Source organism: Miscanthus floridulus, chromosome 13, assembly GCF_019320115.1.
Source record: "Miscanthus floridulus cultivar M001 chromosome 13, ASM1932011v1, whole genome shotgun sequence".
NCBI lineage: Eukaryota > Viridiplantae > Streptophyta > Magnoliopsida > Poales > Poaceae > Miscanthus > Miscanthus floridulus.
The window spans coordinates 51625497-51647842 of record NC_089592.1 but is presented as its reverse complement, the minus strand read 5'-3'; the positions used below and the strand labels follow the sequence as shown (position 1 = coordinate 51647842).

At 43.7% G+C, this 22346-nt stretch overlaps 2 protein-coding genes across 2 annotated transcripts; one reads left to right on the top strand and one right to left on the bottom strand.

Annotated features, from left to right (window-relative positions):
- The first annotated feature begins 13031 nt into the window (after nt 1–13031).
- Nucleotides 13032–17807, top strand: LOC136500422 (protein Dr1 homolog). Its single transcript, XM_066495766.1, has 5 exons — nt 13032–13270; nt 14946–15035; nt 15652–15746; nt 16750–16818; nt 16887–17807. The coding sequence occupies exons 1-5, from the start codon at nt 13216–13218 to the stop codon at nt 17463–17465; spliced, it is 888 nt and encodes a 295-aa protein (XP_066351863.1). The 5' UTR covers nt 13032–13215; the 3' UTR covers nt 17466–17807.
- Nucleotides 17808–18949: 1142 nt separating this feature from the next.
- On the bottom strand, nt 18950–20320 carry LOC136502291 (clavaminate synthase-like protein At3g21360). The gene is made up of 2 exons (XM_066497740.1): nt 19918–20320; nt 18950–19806 (listed from the first exon to the last, which is right to left on the bottom strand). Exons 1-2 carry the CDS (start codon nt 20287–20289, stop codon nt 19207–19209), a joined length of 972 nt encoding a protein of 323 aa, XP_066353837.1. The 5' UTR covers nt 20290–20320; the 3' UTR covers nt 18950–19206.
- Between the last annotated feature and the right edge of the window lie 2026 nt (nt 20321–22346).

The following is a 22346-nucleotide window of genomic DNA, read 5'->3' as shown; positions in this document are numbered from 1 at the left end:
GTGTTGCCGCTTCTTGTAGATGTAGCATTTGCAACCAAACACCCTAAAGAATGAGACGTCTGGCTTCTTCCCATTAAGCAACTCATAAGGTGTCTTGCCAAGGAACTTTTGAAGGAATAGGCGGTTGGATGCATAACATGCGGTGTTGATTACTTCCGCCCATAGAGCTTTGGGGGTGTTGTACTCATCTAGCATTGTCCTTGCAAGAGTGATCAAAGTCCGGTTCTTCCTCTCAACTATACCATTTTGTTGAGGAGTATAAGTTGTAGAGACTTCATGTTTGATTCCAACTTCATCACAATAAGCTTCTATGTTTGTGTTGTCAAACTCTTTGCCATTGTCACTTCTTATCTTCTTGAGCTTCACTTCAAATTCATTTTGAGCTGTCTTGGCAAACTTCTTGAAGCACGAGGCAACTTTGGATTTGTCATAAAGGAAGAACACCCATGTGTACCTTGAATAGTCATCCATAATCACAAGACAATAGAGATTTCCTCCCAAACTCTTGTATGCTATTGGTCCAAATAAATCCATGTGTAAGAGTTCTAGCACTCTTGTGGTTGACATGAAAGCTTTGGTTGGATGAGTGTTTGCAACTTGCTTGCTGGCTTGACATGCACTACAAAGCTTGTCCTTTTCAAACTTCACATCCTTCAACCCTCTCACCAAATCATTCTTCATAAGCTTCTTGAGTGAGCTCATCCCAACATGAGCAAGTCTTCTATGCTATAGCCACCTAAGAGTTGTTTTGGTGAATAGGCAAGTCTTCAAATTTGCATCTTCGGATGTGAAGTCAACTAGATATAAGTTGTTGTATCTAAATCCATTGAATATCACTTGATTGCCATCTACCTTGGATACAACAACCTCCTTCTCGGTGAACAAGCATTAGAAGCCAAGATCACACAATTGCCCAATGGATAGCAAGTTGAAGCTCAATGAAGCAACATATAGCACATTGGAGATGGAATGATCATTTGATATTGCCACTTTGCCCAATCCTTTAACCTTGCCCTTTGAGTTATCTCCAAAAGTTATTTTCTTTTGCCCATCTACCTCTTCATCTAGTGAGGTGAACATACGAGGATCACTGGTCATATGTTGAGTGCAACCACTATCAATAACCCAATGACTTCCACCGGTCTTGTAGTTCACCTACACACATGAGATTCAAACTTTAGGAATCCAAACTTGTTGAGAACCCTTCACCTTCTCAACAAGTGACTTAGCCACCCAAATCTTCTTAGGTCTACTCTTATTGGGGGGTCCTAAGAACATGACTTTTATCTTTCCACTTGAATCTTTTCTAAGCATGTAGTGAGCATTGAAAGCAAAGGGTCTAGCATGCTTGGGCAAGGGTTGTGGCGGTGGAGTTTGACACTCATAAGAAAAGTGGCCTTCTTGTCCACACTCAAAACATCTCTTTGGCTTTGGCTTTGGCTTTGATTGTTGTTGTTGAGCTTGAGCCTTCTTCTTTTCTACACTTGTCACATATCCAATGCCACTTCTATCCATCTTCATGACGGTGTTCATGAGTAGCTCACTTTGGAGATGCTTGCCTCTAGCAAACTTGCTCAATCCAATCTTGAGATGCTTTTTCTCCAACTTGAGCTTCTTATTCTCTTCTTTTAGAGCATCATCTTTCTTTTCTTCCTTGAGCTTCTTGTTTTCTTCTTTGAGCTTCTCATTCTCAAGAATCAGCTCTTTGTCATGATCAAGAGTTTCTAGCATAATGATGTTGTGGCTTTTCATCTCTTCAAGATCTTTCATGAGCTTTTCATTATCACTCTTGAGCTTGACATACTCATCATAGTCATTGCACTCAACCACTTGCTTGCCTTTGCTCCTAGATCCATGCTCAATGCTCTCATCAATTAAATCATCACATGAAGTAGCTATATCAATCTTGACAACATGGTTAGTAGCATCATGTGGCTCATTCGGTAAAAATTCTTGAGCAATAACAAGAGTATCATGATTGATCTTAAGAGTAGTGTATTCATCTTTTAGCTTGTTGTAGCTAGTGATGAGTTCATTGTGCACCCACTCAAGTTTATCATGTTTATCTTTAAGCTCTTTCTTAGAAGATTTGAGCTCCTTGAGTTTGGATGATATAGCATCATTAGTTTCTCTAAGCTCATCATTATTCTTTTCTAATGTATCACACTTAGCTAAGAGTGAATCATTTTTAGCATCAAGCTTTTTATTTGTAGCTCTACTCTTTCTAATGATCTTAGTGTATTTTCTTAGTATTTTGATGAGATCATCATATGTAGGTGAATCATCATCATCGCTATCGCTATCATCATTACTAGCATGCTCATCATCACTACTATCATCACTCTTAGTTACCTTGCATTCACCCTTGGCCATAAGGCATAGGTGTGTAGAGGATGATGACGATGGTGGCGGTGAAGATGCAAGATCAATAGCAATGGCGGCCACCTTCTCATTGTCACTATCATCATCGGATGATCCACTTGATGAATCAATATCCGTGAGCCAATCACCAACAATGTAGGCCTTTCCACTCTTCTTTTTCTTGTGGAAGTCTCTCTTTTTGCCATCTCTCTTCTTGTATGGCTTGTTCTTTTTCTTCTCATCTTCATCTTCATTGCTTGAGTCATCTTTCTTGCCCTTGTTCTTGTTCTTGAACTTGTCTTTCTTGAGCTTTGTGCATTGATGAGCAAGATGGCCAAGTTCACCATAATTGTAGCAATCCATCTTGGAGATTGGCTTTCTTCTTGAGCTAGTGAAGAACTTCTTCTTCTTGCCATCAAACTTGATGCCACTCTTGTTTAGCTTCTTTAGCATCTTGGTGGTCTTCTTCACCATGAGAGCAAGACTTTCTTCATCATCTTCTTCATCACTTGAGCTCTCATACTCAAGTCTTGCTTTGCCCTTATCTTGACTCACTTTGAATGCTAAGTCCTTCTCTTTCTTCTTTGTAGAGGATGAGCCATCTTGTGGGGTGATGTGCATGTACATCTCATGAGCATTGATCTTTCCCAAGATTTGTGTCGGTGTAGCGGTGGAAAGATCACCTTGGTGTAGCACGGTCACAATATGGCCATATTTGTCAATGGGGAGGACACTCAAGATCTTTCTCACAACATCGGATGGTGACATTTGAGTAAATCCAAGCCCATTGACTTCCTCTACAAGAACATTCAAACATGAATACATCTCATTAGCACATTCTTTGGGAAGCATCTCAAATGAAATTAGCTTTTTAATCATAAGATGATAGCGTTCCTCACGCTCACTCTTAGTTCCCTCATGGAGCGCACAAACGTCCGACCAAAGTGCATGGGCATCTTTATGGTTCCTTACGCGGTTGAACACATCTTTGCAAAGGCCTCTAAAGATGGTGTTGCGAGCCTTTGCATTCTATTTTTCATAGTTCACTTCATCGCCTTGAAGTTGTGCAGGATTCTTAGGTGTTGGGAACCCTTGAGAGGCGGCTCTAAGTATTCCAACGTCTAGAGCTTCTAGGTATGCCTCCATGCGAATTTTCCAATATGGAAAATCGTCCCCCTCAAAGATAGGAGGTGGTCCATCCCCATCAGACATCTTGCTCTAAGCGGTTAAGCTTAAAAACATGAGCACGAGACTCTGATACCAATTGAAAGAATTAAGATGCCCAAGAGGGGGGTGAATTGGGCTAATTCTTAATTTTCTTGCAATAATCAAATCCTACGGATAGCCCAATTAACCCCTTGTGCCTAGAAAAGTGTTTCTATCAAATTAACACACAAAAGACTTGTAACCTATGTTCCAAACTTACTTTAGCATGGCAATTCTATGAATGTAAAGACAAGTATTGAATTGCTCAAAGTAAATACTTAAAGTAAATGCTCAAAGTAAATGGAGAGAGGAACGCGGCGATGTTTTGCCGAGGTATCAGAGAGTCGCCACTCCCCACTAGTCCTCGTTGGAGCAACCGCGCAAGGGTGTAACTCCCCCTTGATCCATGCAAGGATCAAGTGCTCTCTACGGGTTGATTCTTCGACACTCTGTTGCGGCGAATCACCCAAAGCCGCTCACAACTTGAGTTGGGTCACCCACAAGCTCCGCCAGGTGAACACCAAGCTCCCAATCACCACCAAGCCATCTAGGTGATGGCGATCACTAAGAGTAACAAGCACGAACTCTCACTTGACCACACGAATCCTAATGAGAAGATAGATGCACACTTGTCTACTCTTGATTCACTAATGAGGTTTCACTCTTGGATTCTCAAATCACAAACACCTCACTAGGACCTTGCTCTTTTTGGCACTCACAAATGAGTTTCTCAGCTGTTGGAATGAGCAAAAGTAACTCCACACACGAGTGGAGCTTCTATTTATAAGGTAGCCTGAAAAACGAACCGTTATGAGCTTCTATGGGCTGACCGGATGCTCCGGTCGTGTTGACCGGACGCTCCGGTCAGTTCAACCCATGAACCAGTAAAAATGCATTGACCGGACATTGGCAGGGTCCGGTCAGCACTGACTGGACGCGTCCGATCGCATGAAACCCTTACTGGACTCGACCGGACGCTAAACCCTCAGGGTCCAGTCAGTTCTGACCGGATGCGTCCGGTCGCAGATTCCCTTCTCTAGAACCTTACTAGAGTCGACCGGACGCTGCCTTTCAGCGTCCGTTCGCACTGAACGTAGACAGCTAATCAAATGAACTGACCGGACCCTGCGGCCAGCTTCCGGTCGCACCGGGGCCAGCGTTCGGTCAGCATTTGACCCTCCATTCACTTCCAACTCTCGATCATATGTGAATGAAGTTTGCTCCAAAGGATCTTAGGCATTCATAGGAGCTACCTAGAGCTAGTTTTAACAAGTGTGCACCACACCTAACTCACTAGACTTAACTTGGTCAAGCTACCCGTCCATACCCCCCTTAATAGTACGGCTAAAGGAAAAACAAAGTCCTAAACTACTCTAAGTGTCTCTCCAACTCCAATCGACACTTAGAACTAGTCATCCTTAACCTTGTCGTCCATCCTTTGAAAACCGAAACGATTTCCATCGTAGGGGCATGACAACTTTGATTACCCGATTGATCTCCATTACCATGACCTAACTTAATTGCATCTGCAAAACACATGTTAGTCATAGTAATCTTGTATTGTCATTAATCACCGAAACCCAACTAGGGGCCTAGATGCTTTCACCATCGACACCAGCCCTTGATCCTATCCTGTCCCGCATCGATGACCATGGTGACGAGGACAGGTGAGAACCGGGGAGGAGGGAGCAAGTCTGCACGGTCTCCCTTTGCCCCGCTCGCTCCCGCTCCACCTCCGCCTCCGCCTCCAGCGCCTGCAATCTGCACACGCCCCTCACACAAGCACGCCCAGTCTACGCACCCCATCCCCTGACGTCACGCCCCTACCTGGCTCTACGCCACTGCCACCGCAGATGGGACCTAGCCCTGCCATAGTCCCACATGGCCCCATCGTTCGTCACCCTGGCCTCTGGCACCCCTCCCCCCATCGCTCCACCCTACCAAGCTCGACCTCGTCGGTGTCTGCGGCCCTACCATCCTGCTTCTCCTTGGCAATCATATAGGTAGACAATGAACCCTAGGGGGCTGGTATTCGAATCGCCACCCGGTCTCCATCTAGATAGCAAAATGATGTGTTGCTTCGATGCAATTGCAGGAGCCACGTGTGGATGGACCTGGATTTGGGAGCACATTGGAGCTGCATTTTTGTGCCTCCCGCACCACCCAGCACCTCATCAGCAAGGGCGCCAAGGTCATCCTATCAAGACACTTGGTGAGTTCCTTATCACTTCTTTTTTCCGTTGTGAAAGAGAATTATTTTATATGGTCAGGTGCTCACCCAGTTCGATGAACTTAGGGAGGTCTGCTTCCTTGAATCCACAACGGGGTGCATTATGCAGATGCTTGGCTTTGGGGACGATGTTGTTGTGTGCCCTGCTTGCAGGAAAAGGTCTCCAAATTTTAGTTGGATATGATGTCATGCTCCAATTTTACATTTTAGGTTTGCACTGTCAATTCTCTGGCTTTGCTCTGAGATTAACTATTTGCTATTCGGTGATTTGTCATGGCTTTGCAGGTACAGATCAAATTAGTGAAGCAGAAAATGGCATGAAGATCAATAATACAAGGATGTAGCACAACTGAGCAAGGGGCACCTGCAGCTGTAACTCAGATGTACCCAAGGTTCATTTAGTTTCCCTCATAGAACAAGTAACATGTTCATGTTTCCACGATGCTAAGGCCAAAAGGCATGTCATTTTCTGCTTGACATTAAAATAATAATTTGTTTATTAAATAGTGGTCATGCACCTGTGGTACGCACGTGTCTATGGTACAACAAACTCATATCTAAATGTATGATGGAAGTTGTTCCTATCAACTAGGAAACTTCTTCATTAGCAATATCATAAGCCTCAGTCAACAATCATAAATTCATAGTCATGTAACATTGAACTGAAATGGTGTAGTAAGTTATTGCAAAAATAATTTCTAGTTCTTAACCGAAACGGATCAATTGTTCATGTGCTTCCAAAAAGCCAGCATGAGCTTCAATGACCCTTACATTTTTAGGTCATGCTATATTGTAAATAAAAAACATACCTGTAAATAAAAATCATTTACCCTGCTAGAAATACGAAAGGATATCGAATATGAGTGTCGAGTTTTTACTTCGATAAGGTCAGATATAGTCTCTAAATAGAATGGGCAAATATTATGAATAAGATCTCATAAGCTATCTGGTGTCTATACTCTTTTAGCAGCTATTTCATACAACAAATGTCAGGGATCAGCTAAAGGATATAGAAGAAATCTGTATTTCATTGCATTTTCCCCACAAATTTCAGAGTTCAATTGCTAACAATGCAAGCCATAATTGCCAGCTTTATACAGCGTCCCTAATTTTTTGCCACTCTTACGTTTGGTGCATATATCTCGTCGGAGCTCAGGCCATCGAGGTTCAATTCTGATGTGGTCCACCATCCACATGTGTGGGCTCTATCATCTTTCTCAATAAACTTACCATGCAGCCCACTAAGATCTTGTAGGAACTCAACCTCTTGTCTTTGCTTATGTGCTTGATCTACTTGTGCCTGCTTCTTGGTAGGTTTGGCTCTTGTTGGCTTCACAACTTTTTTTTGGCTTTAGAACATGCACATGTAGAGATAGTTTTTTTTGTAAGAACATTGTGCAATATAAAAAGGATAATATCTCACTCCAATTCATACGGGTCATTCTCCAAGATCAGGGGTGTGGGAATCATTAAATCATCATCTCAATTTCAAATAAATATTTTAGGGACACGAAAGCTCATCAGGGAATCACAATGTAGCTGAGAGAACTACTCCATTCATAAACTTGTCTTTGTTGTCCAGTTAAGCAAAAGGGGCTTCAAAGTCCAGACCTACTCAAGAAGGAAGAGCAGAAAATAGTTTGGGCATGCAGGAATCATTAAATCATCCAATTTCAAATAAATATATATTCAGGAACACGAAAGATAATCAGGGAAACACACTAGAGCTGAGAAAACCACTCTATTCATAAACTTGTTTACTGTCCAGTTAAGCAAAATGGGATCCAGACCTTACCCAAGACTTAAGAGTAGAGAGTTGTGGTTACTTTTTCAATCCCTTTCTCCAACCCAGTGTTTTAGAAAGTCTACACATAATTCAAAGTCAGATACATCATTGTACCACTCAGTTCTGAACTGCAGTAACATACATATATAGGAGAAATCATTGTTTGTTTACTGAAGGGAAATTAACTTACATTGGCCATATCAATTGTAAATCCACCAGTATGCCCTGAACAAGAAAACTTCCATGAGTTTACAAATTAATTAAGAATAGCTTCACAAAAAATGTGTTGTTCCCATAAGAGCCAGAAAGTTGTCAATGTAAAGAGTTTCCGACTGAATTTACGACCGGCCCCGCTTGTCATACCAGACTGAGAGATTTAGATGCGTTGGACCTGAGTTTAAAGTAGATCCAACAGACAAGAATCAAGGTGGTTAGAACATATTTGTGTGAGAATTTATTTTTAATTCCTTTGCTCTTTATAGTATAGATTTATCGTTGTGTTTGTTTCCATATCTCATAAAAAGTTTGTGGTCGTATCTTATATGTAAGGAGGCAGTGAGAAATGTTTTTTTTCAATGAATTGGCAAGACATTGTAGCCATCCTTTTCTGATCCCAATTTCATTTTATTTTCTCCCTCCTTCCATGCATTTGAGCTACTCTTTGTTCTGTATATTTTTATAAGGATTTTTCAGTTAAGGTTGGCTAACTTGTTGACGATCTCCTGTACAGCAGCCTGAAGTAAACCTTCCCTTTGCTGACATGAACACAGTCCCTGCCAACCATTAGGCAAGCCGAATATGCAAGGCCAGTCTTTGAACTTTGACAAAAAAATATTTGAATTTTATACTCAACATTATACTGACATTTGCGACAAAACAAATAGTGGTTTCAGGACAGCTCAAAGGACATCAAGAGCCTCTGCAGATGCTGCAACCCCACAAATGTTGGGAGGTAAGTGCAGTTCAGCTTGTGGAGAACACATGACAATTAATGGTGCCATGTGTGTAATCTAAATTCTGAATCAGGATGCTGCAAAAATTTGTGTAGGTGCCATCAGATGTACTTCCATGAGAAGATCTTGGAGACAACCGGCGCTGATCATCATGCCGACGACATGGCTGCATACTTAGACTGCCACGCAAGGGCGATAGTGTACGCGCTGCAGGCTGACACATTGAGCACAGGGGAGCTGGACTACATCAACAGAGGTAATGGACTATTCTGATACATCAACAAATTATTTTTTTATTCCACTTTTTTGCAAAGCTTGTAGAAAATGAATTTGTTCATTTATGATCCATGTGCTAACACCAGGTGTAAAGATTGACATTAGTTGGAGATGAACTTAGCCTTGTGACCAGTTGACAGGGGATTCACTGAACTTTGCTAGACAGTTCAATGCTTCCTCAAGGTCAACTCCCTCTTTTTTCTCTATTCTACATTTTTCCCTTTTATCTGTTCAACAGGTGGCTAGGTGCTCCTTTTCAGTTAGCAGATGCATTGATATTATACTATTTTTTTCCAAATCTTTTCTATAAGTCGACTAAAAAGTTATCAAGAGTATGATTTAGAAATCCTACCTGTAGGGAAAAATGGTGCAAGATTAAAGCTCCATTCTATTTGTTGAGTTCTGCAAGTTATGACTGCTGATTTCAATCAAGTTTAGAAATATGTTGATTTCTAGAAGTTTTCCTTGCAGATGGTTGCATCTTATCCAGAAATAATTATTTGCATCTCCAAGTCAATCTTTGCACTTGGTGTTAGCACCTGTTTATTTATTCATGGTTTTTGTAATTTCTTCTAGAGACATAATCCAATCTTTATGTAATACGAGCTAGATGCTGATTTTGATAGTTAATGTTTCGCCTCCACGTAAGCAACCTGAGCCACCGCAGTGTGGGGAGCAGAGGGCCATCATGATCGGGGCAGTGTGGCGGCCGTGGTGTCGGCGGCGGCTTGCGTGGTAGGCATACGATGGCAAGATTAGAAGGTTGAACTTTTCATATCTATGTATGCAACAAAAGCAAGAGCTAATGCTTGCGGTATGGGATTAAGAATACTGTATTCTAGAGGCAACCCACAAAGCCACAACAATCGAGGTGACGCTATTAAGGACAATAGAGGATTCATGGATTTGTACAACACACGTATTAATTTAAAATTATTGTGCATTATTTTGTTCTTGTCACAACGGATGTGATGTCATTATTTGTTTCCCGTTGCAACGCACGAAAATGTCTATAAAGTAGATCTGTTGGTGAGCCTGCGATGCCACGCTCTTAGTGACCGTGTTAATTTCTAAAACTTTGCTTTTTTATTATATATCACTTTAATGTCGGTATTTAATTTTATAGTATTGTTATTTTATCATGTGATCCGTGTGTTTTTAGTATAAAAGTTTAGTTGTCCCATAACAACGTACGGACATACTACCTAGTAAAGAATAATTGTAGCTTTTTTTTTATTTACACGACTAGGAAGATCAGGAAGGATTGTAATTGTCATATCTTCGAAGGCAAGTCGGCTCGTCAGTGCAAGCTTTCATGTTAACTAAAGAGGAGAGAGCACTCAAGAGACAAAAGGTCTTACTCAGGACAGCTTATAATCGATTCAAATATAATAATCGTACCACAGATATTTTTTTCAATTCTTGATTGCCGATAAGGCCCTGTTCAGCTTACCCAGAAGTTGACTTGTTCGGCTTCTTTTTTTAATCGGAATAGTATTTTTCTCTCACAACAATTAAGCCAGAACAGTGTTTTTCAGTCAGTTTCAAGCCAAAATTCAGCAAGCCGAACGGAGCCTCTGAAACAGTGGTCAAAAGAATCTAAATAAACTAAGCATTTGGCACACCAAGACTTCAGATTATACGCGGAAACAAATATGACCAAAAGTGTGTGGTCATCTATGGATAGCCTGCTCTGTTTGAGCTCCCAGGTTTCAACCATTGCAAGCGTGTGGCTTGTGTGCTTTGCACTCCTGCCGTTCAAAGTTCGAACCCTCTCGGGACTGGATTTGTTGACTGGAGGAGGTATAGTTTATCTGCGCGTTGAAAAAAAAACTTGTCTGCCCCGTGCCAAAACACAAGGTCTAAGATCAATCTAGTCTCACGGAGCTACGATGCCACTATATATACATGGGACAGAGGTTCATGGGTTTTCTCGATCCTGCATGAGAAGATCTTTCTAAACACAATATCCAGGATTGTCTTACCTCGGTGGATCGATTTTTTTATAATATAATACACCATTCTCAAACTCGTTCCTTCTTCTAACATGACAATATGACATAACAGTGTTCCTGCCTATTTCAAAAAAAAAAGGGCGAGATACTTGCAGCAGCACCACCTGCTAAGTGCTAACGGAGCTGTCCGAGCATATACTGCTGGAAACTTGGGTGTTTGGCTGGTCACATTTAGAATTTATTTTGGTTGATTTTAGCTAATTTAATAATTGTTTTGTAAAAGAGAATAAGCTGAAAGTAGTACAGCCGAACATGATTAGTCAATCATCAGTCATCACTACAGCGAGTCCGTGCTCAACTTAGGTCCCACATTCGAAGAAAGTACTCGTAAGCAAAAACACACGTCAGGGACTATAATGAAATATTTTAGTTTCTGATTGTGACCCACAAACTCAGGGCCTGTTTGAAATGGAGGAATAAAGAACGTAGGAATGTAAAAAAAATATAGGAACAAGAAAAACACAGGATTTAAATGAATGGCTAAAACATATGATCAGAAAAATACAGAAATTTTATAGGAGTTGGTGTTTGGAACATAGAAATTGAAATGTCTCATGAATTTGAGAGCTAGAAATAATCGAGGCGCTTAGACTAATATACAGTATTCTTTCACATAACACATATATAATAATTAGACTGTCTCCAACGGCGTAGGCAAAGGGTGACCCAAACGCAAAATGCGTTGTGCACAGTGTTTTACGTCTTAGAATCACGCTCCAACGGAGGATGCATCCAAAGCAGCCATTTTGGGTACTCCGAATTGATAGGCAAAACAACGTCGTCTCTCGCGACGACGCAAAAGCATAGCAGAGAGGGGGAGCTGTGGGGGGCTTCGGCGTGAGCTCCGTCCACCCCGCCGCCGCACCGGCGCCTCTAGGAGCGGCCGCAAGTGGGAGTCCTCCTCGGGCTCCGGGGGCAGCTCCTCCTCCACCGACGAGCCCGAGCCACGCCGCATCCGCTCGGAGGCCCACTGCCCACACTGCTCCAAGCACATGGACATCCTCTTCTCCCACCGGGGCCCCCCTCCGACGACCGCGGGTGCCACCGCCGCTGTCGGCTACCAGGCGCTGAACCTCTGCCCCAACTGCCGCAGCGCCTACTTCTTCTGCCCTCAAGTCCTCACCCTCTTCCTCTTCCGCCACACCGCCCGCCGCTCCGCGCTGCTCCTCCTTCCTCCGCTTCAAGCCCCGCGCCCTCACCACCACCAGCATCGGCACAGCCGCGGCGCCCCCTGTCCGGATCTACGTTGAGGTAGTTCTTGGGGTTGTACTTGTGCGGGTAGCTCCCCGAGAGATAGAACCTCGTGGGGCGCCTGGCAGCGCCGTCGCGAGCAGTAGGGTCTGGGGTGGGCGAGGCGGGTCGGTTGTGGCGCTCGGCCCTGCTCTGGTGAGGAGCTCGCCGGAGGAAGGCGAGGAGGGGGGTGTCGGTGGCGGCGGAGCAGATCTAGTGGGGGGCGGTGGTGTGGTTGCTCGGGCTCTGTTGGAGAAGGCAGAGATTTGGGTCCGTGACTTTTCACTATAGATGACCTATATTAGTGAATGGGTATCGTTTTTTGGTCGTTTTTGTTGGAGACAGTCTTAGAGATCAGGTCAATGAGGTCCAAATGGAGTGGGTCCACATGCTAGTTATTAAATGTATAAATATTGTGGTCTGTTGTGATCCACTCATTTCTTGTATTTTTTAATGCCTCATGGGTGGAATCATGAAAGGTGGCTCTGGTGGCTCAGGTAGGTACTGCTAACGAGGCTCCTAGATCGCTATTTGTTGCGTTCGCTTGACTGATAAGTCATGGTTGAAAGTACTGTTAGCTGATTTGTTGTGAAAGAAAAATATTGTTCGTTTGCTGAAAATGTACGGCTTATAAGCTCAGCGAACAGGCAATTAGCAAGTGATCAGGCCATCCTTCACGCGAATGAAAATTTCCAAGAGATTCAAGTGGATGTTTCCTTAGCTTTATTTTGCTTAGGAAACGAAGCCTTTCCAGAGAAAAGGGACGTTCGGTTCCTACAATCGAAACACATAGTGACGTAAGCACAATAGTGACGTAAGCACAATAGATGAATCTTGTTCCTTTGAAATTCCTAGGCAAAACTCTAGTCCAAACAGGCCCTCACGCTTGGTTTCCATCATAAGGATGTCACAGAAATACTGAACAAATCCAGGGGCAGGACTGCAAAATACGCGCTTCGTTTTTTTTACCCTTTCTGTTCCTCTCCGGACTTGAACCCTTTCCCCCCTCGTATTCTTCCCCGGCTCACCGCGCGCCCTAACCCTAGCTCCTCGATTCCACTCTGCCCGAGCCCGAATTCTCGCCCGAATTCGCTCGCGGGGAGCACTCGCTACCTCGCGCCCGCCTTCCGTCGCGCGGATTCGGTGCCGCGCCTGGAGATGGATCCGATGGACATCGTGGGCAAGTCCAAGGAGGACGTCTCCCTCCCCAAATGTAAGCTCCCTGGCCTCGGGTTACCCCCGTAGAACCCATATTCTGCCGCCTTTTATTTATTGTGTTGAAATTTGACGCCATTAGGGGTGTCGTGTGGATGGGCGTGTTCTTCTTGGTCTGAATAATCTCGTTAGCTGGGTTTAGTTTGCGTAATCTTGTCAGATAGTAAGCTAGGAAGCTGGGGTTTTGAAGCGATGCTATGAGGAAAGTTAGGTCTGTCCTAAGTGCTATTTGATTTCTGCGCCAGTCCGTATGTAGGATGGTTGTCCTGGGGCTTGTGGCGAAGTGTTGAATTGCGTGGGTTGTGGATAGCTAAATCTGGCAGCCTTGTTGATAGTCTTGGGTTAGTGGACCTTTTTAATTGAAGGGAGTATAGTGGTGCTAGTTGATAGCTGGTGTTGTTGCCCCTGGTTTCTTGTTTGTCTGCTAGTGGGATTCATGTTTTCTTATTGCTAAAAGATTGGGCAGTGCTTTTAAGTCTGTGTATAGTCAGGCCCTGTTTAGTTCCCTTCCAACATGCCAAATTTTTCAAGATTCCCCGTCACATCGAATCTTTGGACGCATGCATGAAGCATTAAATATAAATAAAAAATAAAACTAATTACACAGTTTAGACGAAATCCACGAGAAAAATAAAACTAATTACACAGTTTAGACGAAATCCACGAGACGAATCTTTTAAGCCTAATTAGACTATGATTGGACACTAATTGTCAAATAACAACGAAAACGCTACAGTAGCGTTTTGCCAAATTTTTCGGCAACCAAACTGGCCCTCATGTAACGCCTGAACTGTCATGTTAAATGTGTCTTTGGGCTATCTTGCTTGGAGTTACTCGCTCCAGTCTGGTTTATAAGGCGTGTGAGGGAGTTTTAGAAAAAGTCCACTATGTAGGGTGGATGGGGAATCTGATGAGTATTAGGCAGAGTATTGATGTGTCACGGGAGCTTAACTGTTCTTTGCATGGCAACATGCAAACTACTATGATGTGGCACCATATAGTTCCTTTCTTGGGGTATGCTTGAGTGCTCTGGACGGATCCAATTCAAGGCTTCGATGTGGCATGTACAGGACCATGGGAGCTCAGCATTTGGTGCTGGTTTAATACGATTCCTCAGTATCCTGGCGCTCCTTGGTATATGGAATTTGAGCCCCTGTGCCTTACAAACAGGACTGGATGGACTAGTAGTATAGTTTTGATGGTTTCGGGTTGGTGAACTGTGACACCAGTCGTTGGAAATGTTGCATCATGTAATGGTTTGGTTCTTGTTGTGGCTCAGTATATGAAATCTCTTCTGTGAATTGTATGGCTGTTTGCGATAACATAGGAAAAGAGGGCTTTGTTTCATAATTTGATATGTTTTTTCATATAAAAAAACATCTGTTCTTATCAGTTTAATGTTTTTTTCATATATTGTGGATTATACTGGGAATATTTGATGATTATTATTATATATAATAGTATTGGATTATCTTTTAATTAATGTGATTCCATGAAATGTGAATGAACAATTATATGGAGTTACAACTATGCTAATATGATGCAAATTAGTGTTATGCGATTCGAATAAAGTTCCTTGAACCTGGATGGGAGCAGATCAGCAGTTGGCTTCATTTTATTTGTGGAGTTGTTTAAAATCTTGTACTGACTGAACTTTCTGCTTTGCATTTTAGCAACAATGGTTAAGATAATTAAGGAGATGCTTCCTCCTGATGTACGAGTGGCAAGAGATGCACAGGATCTTCTTGTTGAATGCTGCGTAGGTAAGACATCTGAGTGCTACACAGTATACACCACTAGAGTATCATCCATCATATGGTACAACTTGTATGCTCAGCTATGCGAGAATCACTGTTTGAATAACATGGTTCTGCACATGTATCTTCTTGTAAATTACTACAGCCTGACATAAATTGTTGTCCTTTATGAAATATCATTTTGGAGCACTGAGCTTTCTGGTTGTAGTTCAGAAGACAATGAAGTTTCAGCATTAAAAATACACTGCGCAGTGCTGACTGTAGTAACATATAAGGTTATCTGTTTGATTTGTCTGGGAGCTTTCAAGCTTGCAGGTCATCTTGTGAAGTATAGTAGATAATAAAAGATTGAACATGTTTTTTTTAGAAGGATAGCATAGGTAAAATTTGCAAGTTTATATCATTTCATATGCTGTCTACATGAGAGCCAATATACTCCTACCATATTCAGTTCATTACCCATTAATGAAGTAACTGCATAGCTTGTTCTGTCTAAATGGTTTACACTTCTTGTATGGATATCTCTCTCTCACAGCCTTACATTCAACAAAAAAAAGTCTTCATAAGCGTAGAGTTTGGTCTCTCTTTTTCTAATCTAACTACATGTAAAACCAATTTTCAGAGTTCATCAATCTCCTTTCGTCTGAATCCAATGAAGTGTGCAGCAGAGAGGAGAAGAAAACGATTGCTCCTGAACATGTTCTTAAGGCTCTAAGTGTTAGTATTTTCTCCTTTCATGTTTTTTTATGTTTGATTTCTCAAAGAATAATTTGTGGTAAACACAGGGTTAGGTATGAGGTTATCCTTGATGGTTTTTGGGTTTCTTGGTGAACATTCATTATTTGGCTTTAATTTTGTGTAGACATGCGTTTGTAGATGCTTGTTTAATATAGAAGCACATCATCTTTATCATTCAACTTTCTGCAAACTCTCTGTGTGCATATAATAATATACTTGGGGACAGTGTGTAAGAGAAGCATATCAGTGATTAGCACAATTTAGAAGGTCAATATTTGAGTTCATCAAATCTGGTATAATGGACCATAACAAACTTTGGAGTTCAACAGAATATTTGGGGCACTGTTATATGTAATAATGTTCTGGGGAGTGCATTTGATATGTGCTATCTTTGTATATACTCCCTCACAGAATAAATCAATTTGAGTTGTCCTAAGTCAAACTACCTTAGGTGTGACCAACTTTATGAAGAAAAGTACCAATATCTGAGCAATAAAGTACACTATGAAAAAATATTTCATGGTCTGTCTAATCTTAGGGCCTGTTTAGTTCGCCTCCAAAACGCCAAATTTGTCAAGATTCCCCGTCACATCGAATCTTTGAACGCATGCATGAAGCATTAAATATAAATAAAAAATAAAACTAATTACACAGTTTAGACGAAATCCACGAGACGAATCTTTTAAGCCTAATTAGACTATGATTGGACACTAATTGCCAAATAACAACGAAATGCTACAGTGTCATTTTGCCAAAATTTTCGGCAACTAAACTGGGCCTTATACTAAATTTGGTGTCATAAATATCGGTACTCTTTCCCATAATTTTGGTCAAACTTAAGATAGTTTGACTTAAGACTGACTGTAGAAGTTGATTTATTTTGGGATGAGGGGAGTAGTATTTATTTGTTTAAATTCGAAGTGTCAATATTACTAATCAACATGTGAGTTCCTTTAGCTTATCATAATTCTTCCTAAATCAGGATCTTGGCTTCAGAGAGTACATTGAGGAGGTTTATGCTGCGTATGAACAGCACAAACTTGATACTCTGGTTTGTACCACTTCTTACTCACTTCTAATCTGTGTACTATGCTTGACACCAATATGTCTCTTGAGCAGGATTCTCCAAAAGCCAGCAAGTTCACTGGGATTGAGATGACAGAGGAAGAAGCTGTTGCTGAGCAACAAAGGATGTTTGCTGAGGCTCGAGCAAGGATGAATAATGGAGCCCCCAAGCCAAAGGAGCCAGAACTAGAGCCGCCACAGCAACCACAAGCACAACCCCAACTTCAGCTGCATACTCAACCACAGCAACCCGTGCAATCTCAACTGCAGCTGCATTCGCCAACACAGCATTCCCTCCAACCTCAACTGCAGCTGCACCCTCAGCCACAACAGCAGCCCCAAGTGCAGCTGCACCCTCAGCCGCAGCAGCCCCCACAAGTGCAGGTCCATCCGCAGCTGCAGCAACCCCCACAAGTGCAGGTCCACCCGCAGCCTCCGCAACCCCCAGTGCAGATCCGCCCTCAGCCGCAGCAGCCCCCACAAGTGCAGTTGCATTCATCAGCCCAACAAGCTTCTCAACCCCAACCTCAGGTGCATCTGCAATCACAGGAGCCCTCACAAGTTCAGCTGCAATCCCAACTGCGAGGTCAGCTGCAGACACAGGCGCAAAGCGGACCTGGCATGGACAGTTAGACTGTGTTGTGTAGCCTCAGTATAAGCAAAAGACCGGGCACTTTTGCTGGCATATACTAGGAGCTTGTGACCCGTTAGATCCTGATTTAGGTTTCCGTGCTTCCTGTACAATGTAAATCCAGTGTGATTGCACTTGCCTTGTTGCTAATAATGCGAAGCCGTTAGTTACTGATGATGTCCTTGCTGTGTCGAATACTGAATTCCTGACAGGTGTCATGGCGTGGTTTATGTGCCGTGCTGAAACATATTCCGTTGTCATTGTAATAGCCTAACTTGACATTTGTCCATGGTGATAGTGACTGATTTGAATGAGCACTTGGTGCATATCGTCACTTGGACTGACCTGGGCGGTCGTTCCGTGTCTTATCTGTGTTTTCTGTAAGGGAATGTGGTGTGTGCAAGCCAGCTTTACATTGTTGTCTTGTTGCTGAGCACCTTGGGGGCATCCATTCGAGCCATTTGGATGTGACCCAAACTGCTGTTACTCAACTGAAAGTTCAATGCAGCATATTTCTTCTCTTTTGTTTTTGGTGTGTGGAGTTCTATCCAAGGGCCCAAGAGGTTTTTTATATGTAGGCATATAGCACAAAGTGTTGGTAGGAACTTCAATGCGGCATTTGGTAGCTGCCATTATAATTTTGCTAAATTAGAGATATGCTATCCTGTGTCACATGTCATTGACTCGTGTGAGCTCCACATGTCAGTGAGATACCAATGGTATATCTCTAACTTTGCAAAATTATAATGACACTGTTCAAATTGGTTGCTTTTAAAAAGCAATTAAGCAAATATCAAGTTTACAAACTAGAGCAGGGATACAGGTAACATCCAGAAACTAAGGGCATGGTGATATTTTTTTATTAATTTTTTTATAACAAGGGCATGGTGATATTGACCGGCCCGTTGCCTAACAGTCTACAGCTCCCTGTTTAAATGAGTTAGGACTAAAAATTAGGTTAGCTAGTTGGTTAAGCTCTATGTTTGAATGAGTAAGGACTAAAAATTAGATGAGCTAGTTGGCTAATAGTCTATCTTTTAGCTTCATGTTTGGATGTCCTAGGACTAAAATTCTAAAAATGAGATTGTATATATTAAAGCTAAATTAGCTGGCTAACAATTGTTGGGGTTGAAACGTTTAAGCCAATTGAGCAAGCTATACACCATGTCATCCAGGAACGGGCAGAGTTGCCCAAAACTATGAATAAACTGTCTTCTTCGTCACTGAACCAGAAGTTGCCCAAAACGATTTTCAGAACACGATAATTAGATGCATATATTATGAACTAAAGTGTCATGTGAAATTTCACACGGTTTGGAGTTTGTAGAGTCAATCCTGGATCAAATCTTTTCAAACTCATATAAAATCCATTTTTTGTTTAATTCAGGTGTTAACGCTGAGGTTAACCCGTGTACACATGCATCATATATTATTATAAATTTATAATGGTTGCATTCACATGCATGCTCTCTTTACTCAAAAGAAGAAGAATCTATAGTAGAATACCTTACAACATCATACATGACGATCGATAGATTGCCGACGCTCCTCAACACAACCTAATACGTAATATAGTAAGAATCTTATATGTTTATTGCAGCGGACTAATTGACACCAACACATAGAACATGGACGACGATCGAGGAGCTAGCGGTCCAAGTGTAGTAGGTGTAGCTCCGCATCTGCGCCGGCCGGCCGGCTGGCCGGCGACGGAGATCGATTCCATCATGCATGCATCTTCGATCACTTGCAGGTGGCGACGAGGACCCTGCGCGGCGGCAGCGAGGGGCGGCGGCCGTGGAGCGTGGCGAGGTTGTCGAGGATGAGGATGTCCCTCTTCTCCCACCGGAACTGGATGCTCTCCTCCTCGATGATCTCGCCGCATCGGCGCACGAAGTCGGCGGGGATCTCGGAGCCGTCGGCGAGCGTGGCGGAGCTGAGCTCCTTGCCGTGCATCCCCACCACGGTGTTGAACCACATACGGCGTTCCTTGCGGCCCGGGAAGACGCGCGTGAGCTTCCGCGGGCCGAGGATGGTGCGCACGCCGCCGTCGGGGAGCCACTCCACGTCCATGCCCAGCGCCCGCGCGCGCTTCTCGGCCTCGGCCCTGTCGGAGGTGGCGAAGGCGTCCTCCCACCCGCGCCCGCGCATGGACTTGGTGTCGTTCTTGCTCAGCGCCGTGAAGGTGTAGCGCAGGCCCTTCTCGTCCACCTCCTCCACCAGCTCCGGGAACTCCTCCAGCGCGCGCTCCGTCACACGGAAGCTCGGCACGAACGGCGTCTCACCACCCGACGGCGGCGGCACCTCGCAGAACAGGATCACCTTCCCGGGGAACTCCTTGATCTAATGATCGCGATTGATTGATTCGAAATCACAAGAACGTACACGTACGCCATCATTAGCAACAATAATGGCGATGGATGGAAATGCTGATGCCATACGTGGACGACGTACCAGGACCATCTCGTGGTGGTAGTAGATGAACTCCTCGAGCGGGCCTTCGTTGGCGGTCCAGACGCGGCCGTGGACGTGCGTGCGCGGGGCCGGCCCCACGTAGCGGATGTCCGGCCACCCCAGTGCCTCCACGACGGCGTTGACTTCGGCGGCGTCGCGCACGTCGAAGCCGCGCAGCAGCAGGCCGCTGTTGGCCACCACCTTGGCCTCCACCCACTCCCGGTTCGCCTTCAGCGCTTCAACCAGCGCCTCGTAGCCGTTGCTCTTGGCGTCGTCGCCGGAAGGAGCCAGCACCAGGGGCACCTGCTCGCCGTCGATGGTCTTCTGCCCCTTGCACTCGCTCACGCAGAAGAAGTCCGTCGCCGCCGCCATTGCGACTCTCTTTCTCTCTCTGTTCACCCTTCGTTGGATTAGAAGATGCGCTGCGACTTGTGAGTGCACGTACGCGTCTATATATATATATATAGTGAGGGAGAGAGAAGGCAATGCAGTTCAGTGCCGATTAAAAATCATACTGTAATTTGGAGGCTGACATTGTTTGAAGCGACGAATATATATTTATCCTTACAAAGATTCAAAAGAAGCCGCGAAGGAAACCATGCGGTTTCTTTGACGTTTATGATGGCGGCAAGCCGGCAACGATCTTTTTCATCAATAAAGAAAAAAGAAGTGATATATATGGCGGCAACCGGCAACTGATAAGCCAAACGGTGCTGCCGCAGTTAGTGACGATGTGCCCGGAAATTTTTCCATCATCATCACGTATGTCAGGACGACGCCCTTGACATATATTTACATCACATACGAGCACAAAATAAAATTACGGCTTCATGGATGGATTCGTACGAGTGCGACAGGGAGTTTGATTTGTTCAATGGCGAGTTTGCTTGCATTGTTGCTTTTTACCAAGCATGCCACAAGGTGATCGATATAACAAAAAAAATTAAAGCATGGCACAAGGTGAGGTAAAAAAAAAACGCCATGGTCGAAAACAAATGTTTTACGTACTCGTCGTAGTGAGACATAGTTATCAACGATATACGGTGGCAACGAAAGCTAGAGATCAGATCCATCGATGTGCTGTAATTTTTCGATAACCTCAGTACCACCATACTTGTACTATACACCACCCTGTTTAGTTTGTTATACTACAGGTTGTCCTGATGATGCTCTATCCAATCAATGTTTGACAGGAAACAAATAAAATAGAAAATAACCTCAATCCGTTCAGTGAAATCCCATAGTTAAAAAAGAAGATGAACCTATTAAAAGGAACTTAAATTGTGAATCGAAACTGAAAATTAATGGACCGAAACTGAAAATTTCTGGACTCAGAACTAGTTACAAAATTATTTCGAAAGGTATTTGTATTTTCATATCCAAGGGTTATTTGATTCAGCTCAGCTCAAACAAGTCCATGACCTGGATCCAAATATCAACTCATTGGATTCGCTGGCGATGAAACCTTTGTCTTCTCGGAGCGGCATCGGCGACTGTCCTTCCCCCTCCCAACCGGCGCTCCCGTTCCCTCCTTTTCTGCAATCATGTGGGTAGCGCGGCGGCCTCCCATGGTCACATCCCATCACTCTCTCTGCCGGCGCTCGGCCGTCCATCACTCTCTCTGCCGGCGCTCCGCTTCCATTCTCTTTCGCAACCACGCTGAGCCCAGGCAGCGTTTTGGTCCGTGTTGGCCTCCCGTGATCGCATCATGTGTCCCCGCCAATTCTGAATCTTTTCATCATGGAAGTGTGCCAATGTTGTCCAAATAAACAGCCGAGTTATCAGCAATCGATCACCTGTGTAGTTACCCTACACGAGTTTAGCTAGACAACTAACACCGCTGTACTATTGGGCCACAGAATCACCGACTCAGGTGAGTCGACCACTCACCAGTCTTACCGAGCATCCGTTAGTGTTGCCGAGCACATACTAGCTGTTCCTACCACGAACCAGCGTTGTCCGACCACACACTTATAGCTAGAGGTAGAAAAAGGAAGAATAGAGCATACACACAGCAGAGACACCGGCGTTGGCCGGAGCCTTGTATAGGAGATGGCAAATCTGAACTCTCTTTACTGAGTTGCAGTGACAAACTATTTATACAACTCTATCCATCTAGTCATAGTACAGCTGTCATGTTGCTACAGTGACAAGAAAACACAGTATGACTGACTTCTGCGCCTGTCCCTGCATGTGGCTACAAAGAGACAGGTGAGCCGTTCAGCACCTGCCTTCTACAGCGGCTACTGTCGGTGTTTCGGACCGAGGGTCTTCAACCAACTAGTGAATTTATCCTGCGTGTTCTCGATTCCAGATGGTGATGCAAAGAGACACAAGGTTTATATTGGTTCGGGCAATTCGGGCCCTACGTCCAGTCTGGGAGATCGATTTTGTATTCCTTGCACCGAAATGCTTGTTGTAGGGGGTTA

Excerpts from the sequence above, each read along its gene's own strand:
- LOC136500422 (XM_066495766.1), top strand. The coding sequence starts at position 13,216 with ATGGATCCGATGGACATCGTGGGCAAGTCCAAGGAGGACGTCTCCCTC. Across the intron at positions 15,747-16,749 it reads ATGTTCTTAAGGCTCTAAGT|GATCTTGGCTTCAGAGAGTA; the intron begins GTTAGTATTTTC and ends TTCCTAAATCAG. Across the intron at positions 16,819-16,886 it reads AGCACAAACTTGATACTCTG|GATTCTCCAAAAGCCAGCAA; the intron begins GTTTGTACCACT and ends TCTCTTGAGCAG.
- LOC136502291 (XM_066497740.1), bottom strand. The coding sequence starts at position 20,289 with ATGGCGGCGGCGACGGACTTCTTCTGCGTGAGCGAGTGCAAGGGGCAG. Across the intron at positions 19,807-19,917 it reads ACCACCACGAGATGGTCCTG|ATCAAGGAGTTCCCCGGGAA; the intron begins GTACGTCGTCCA and ends CGCGATCATTAG.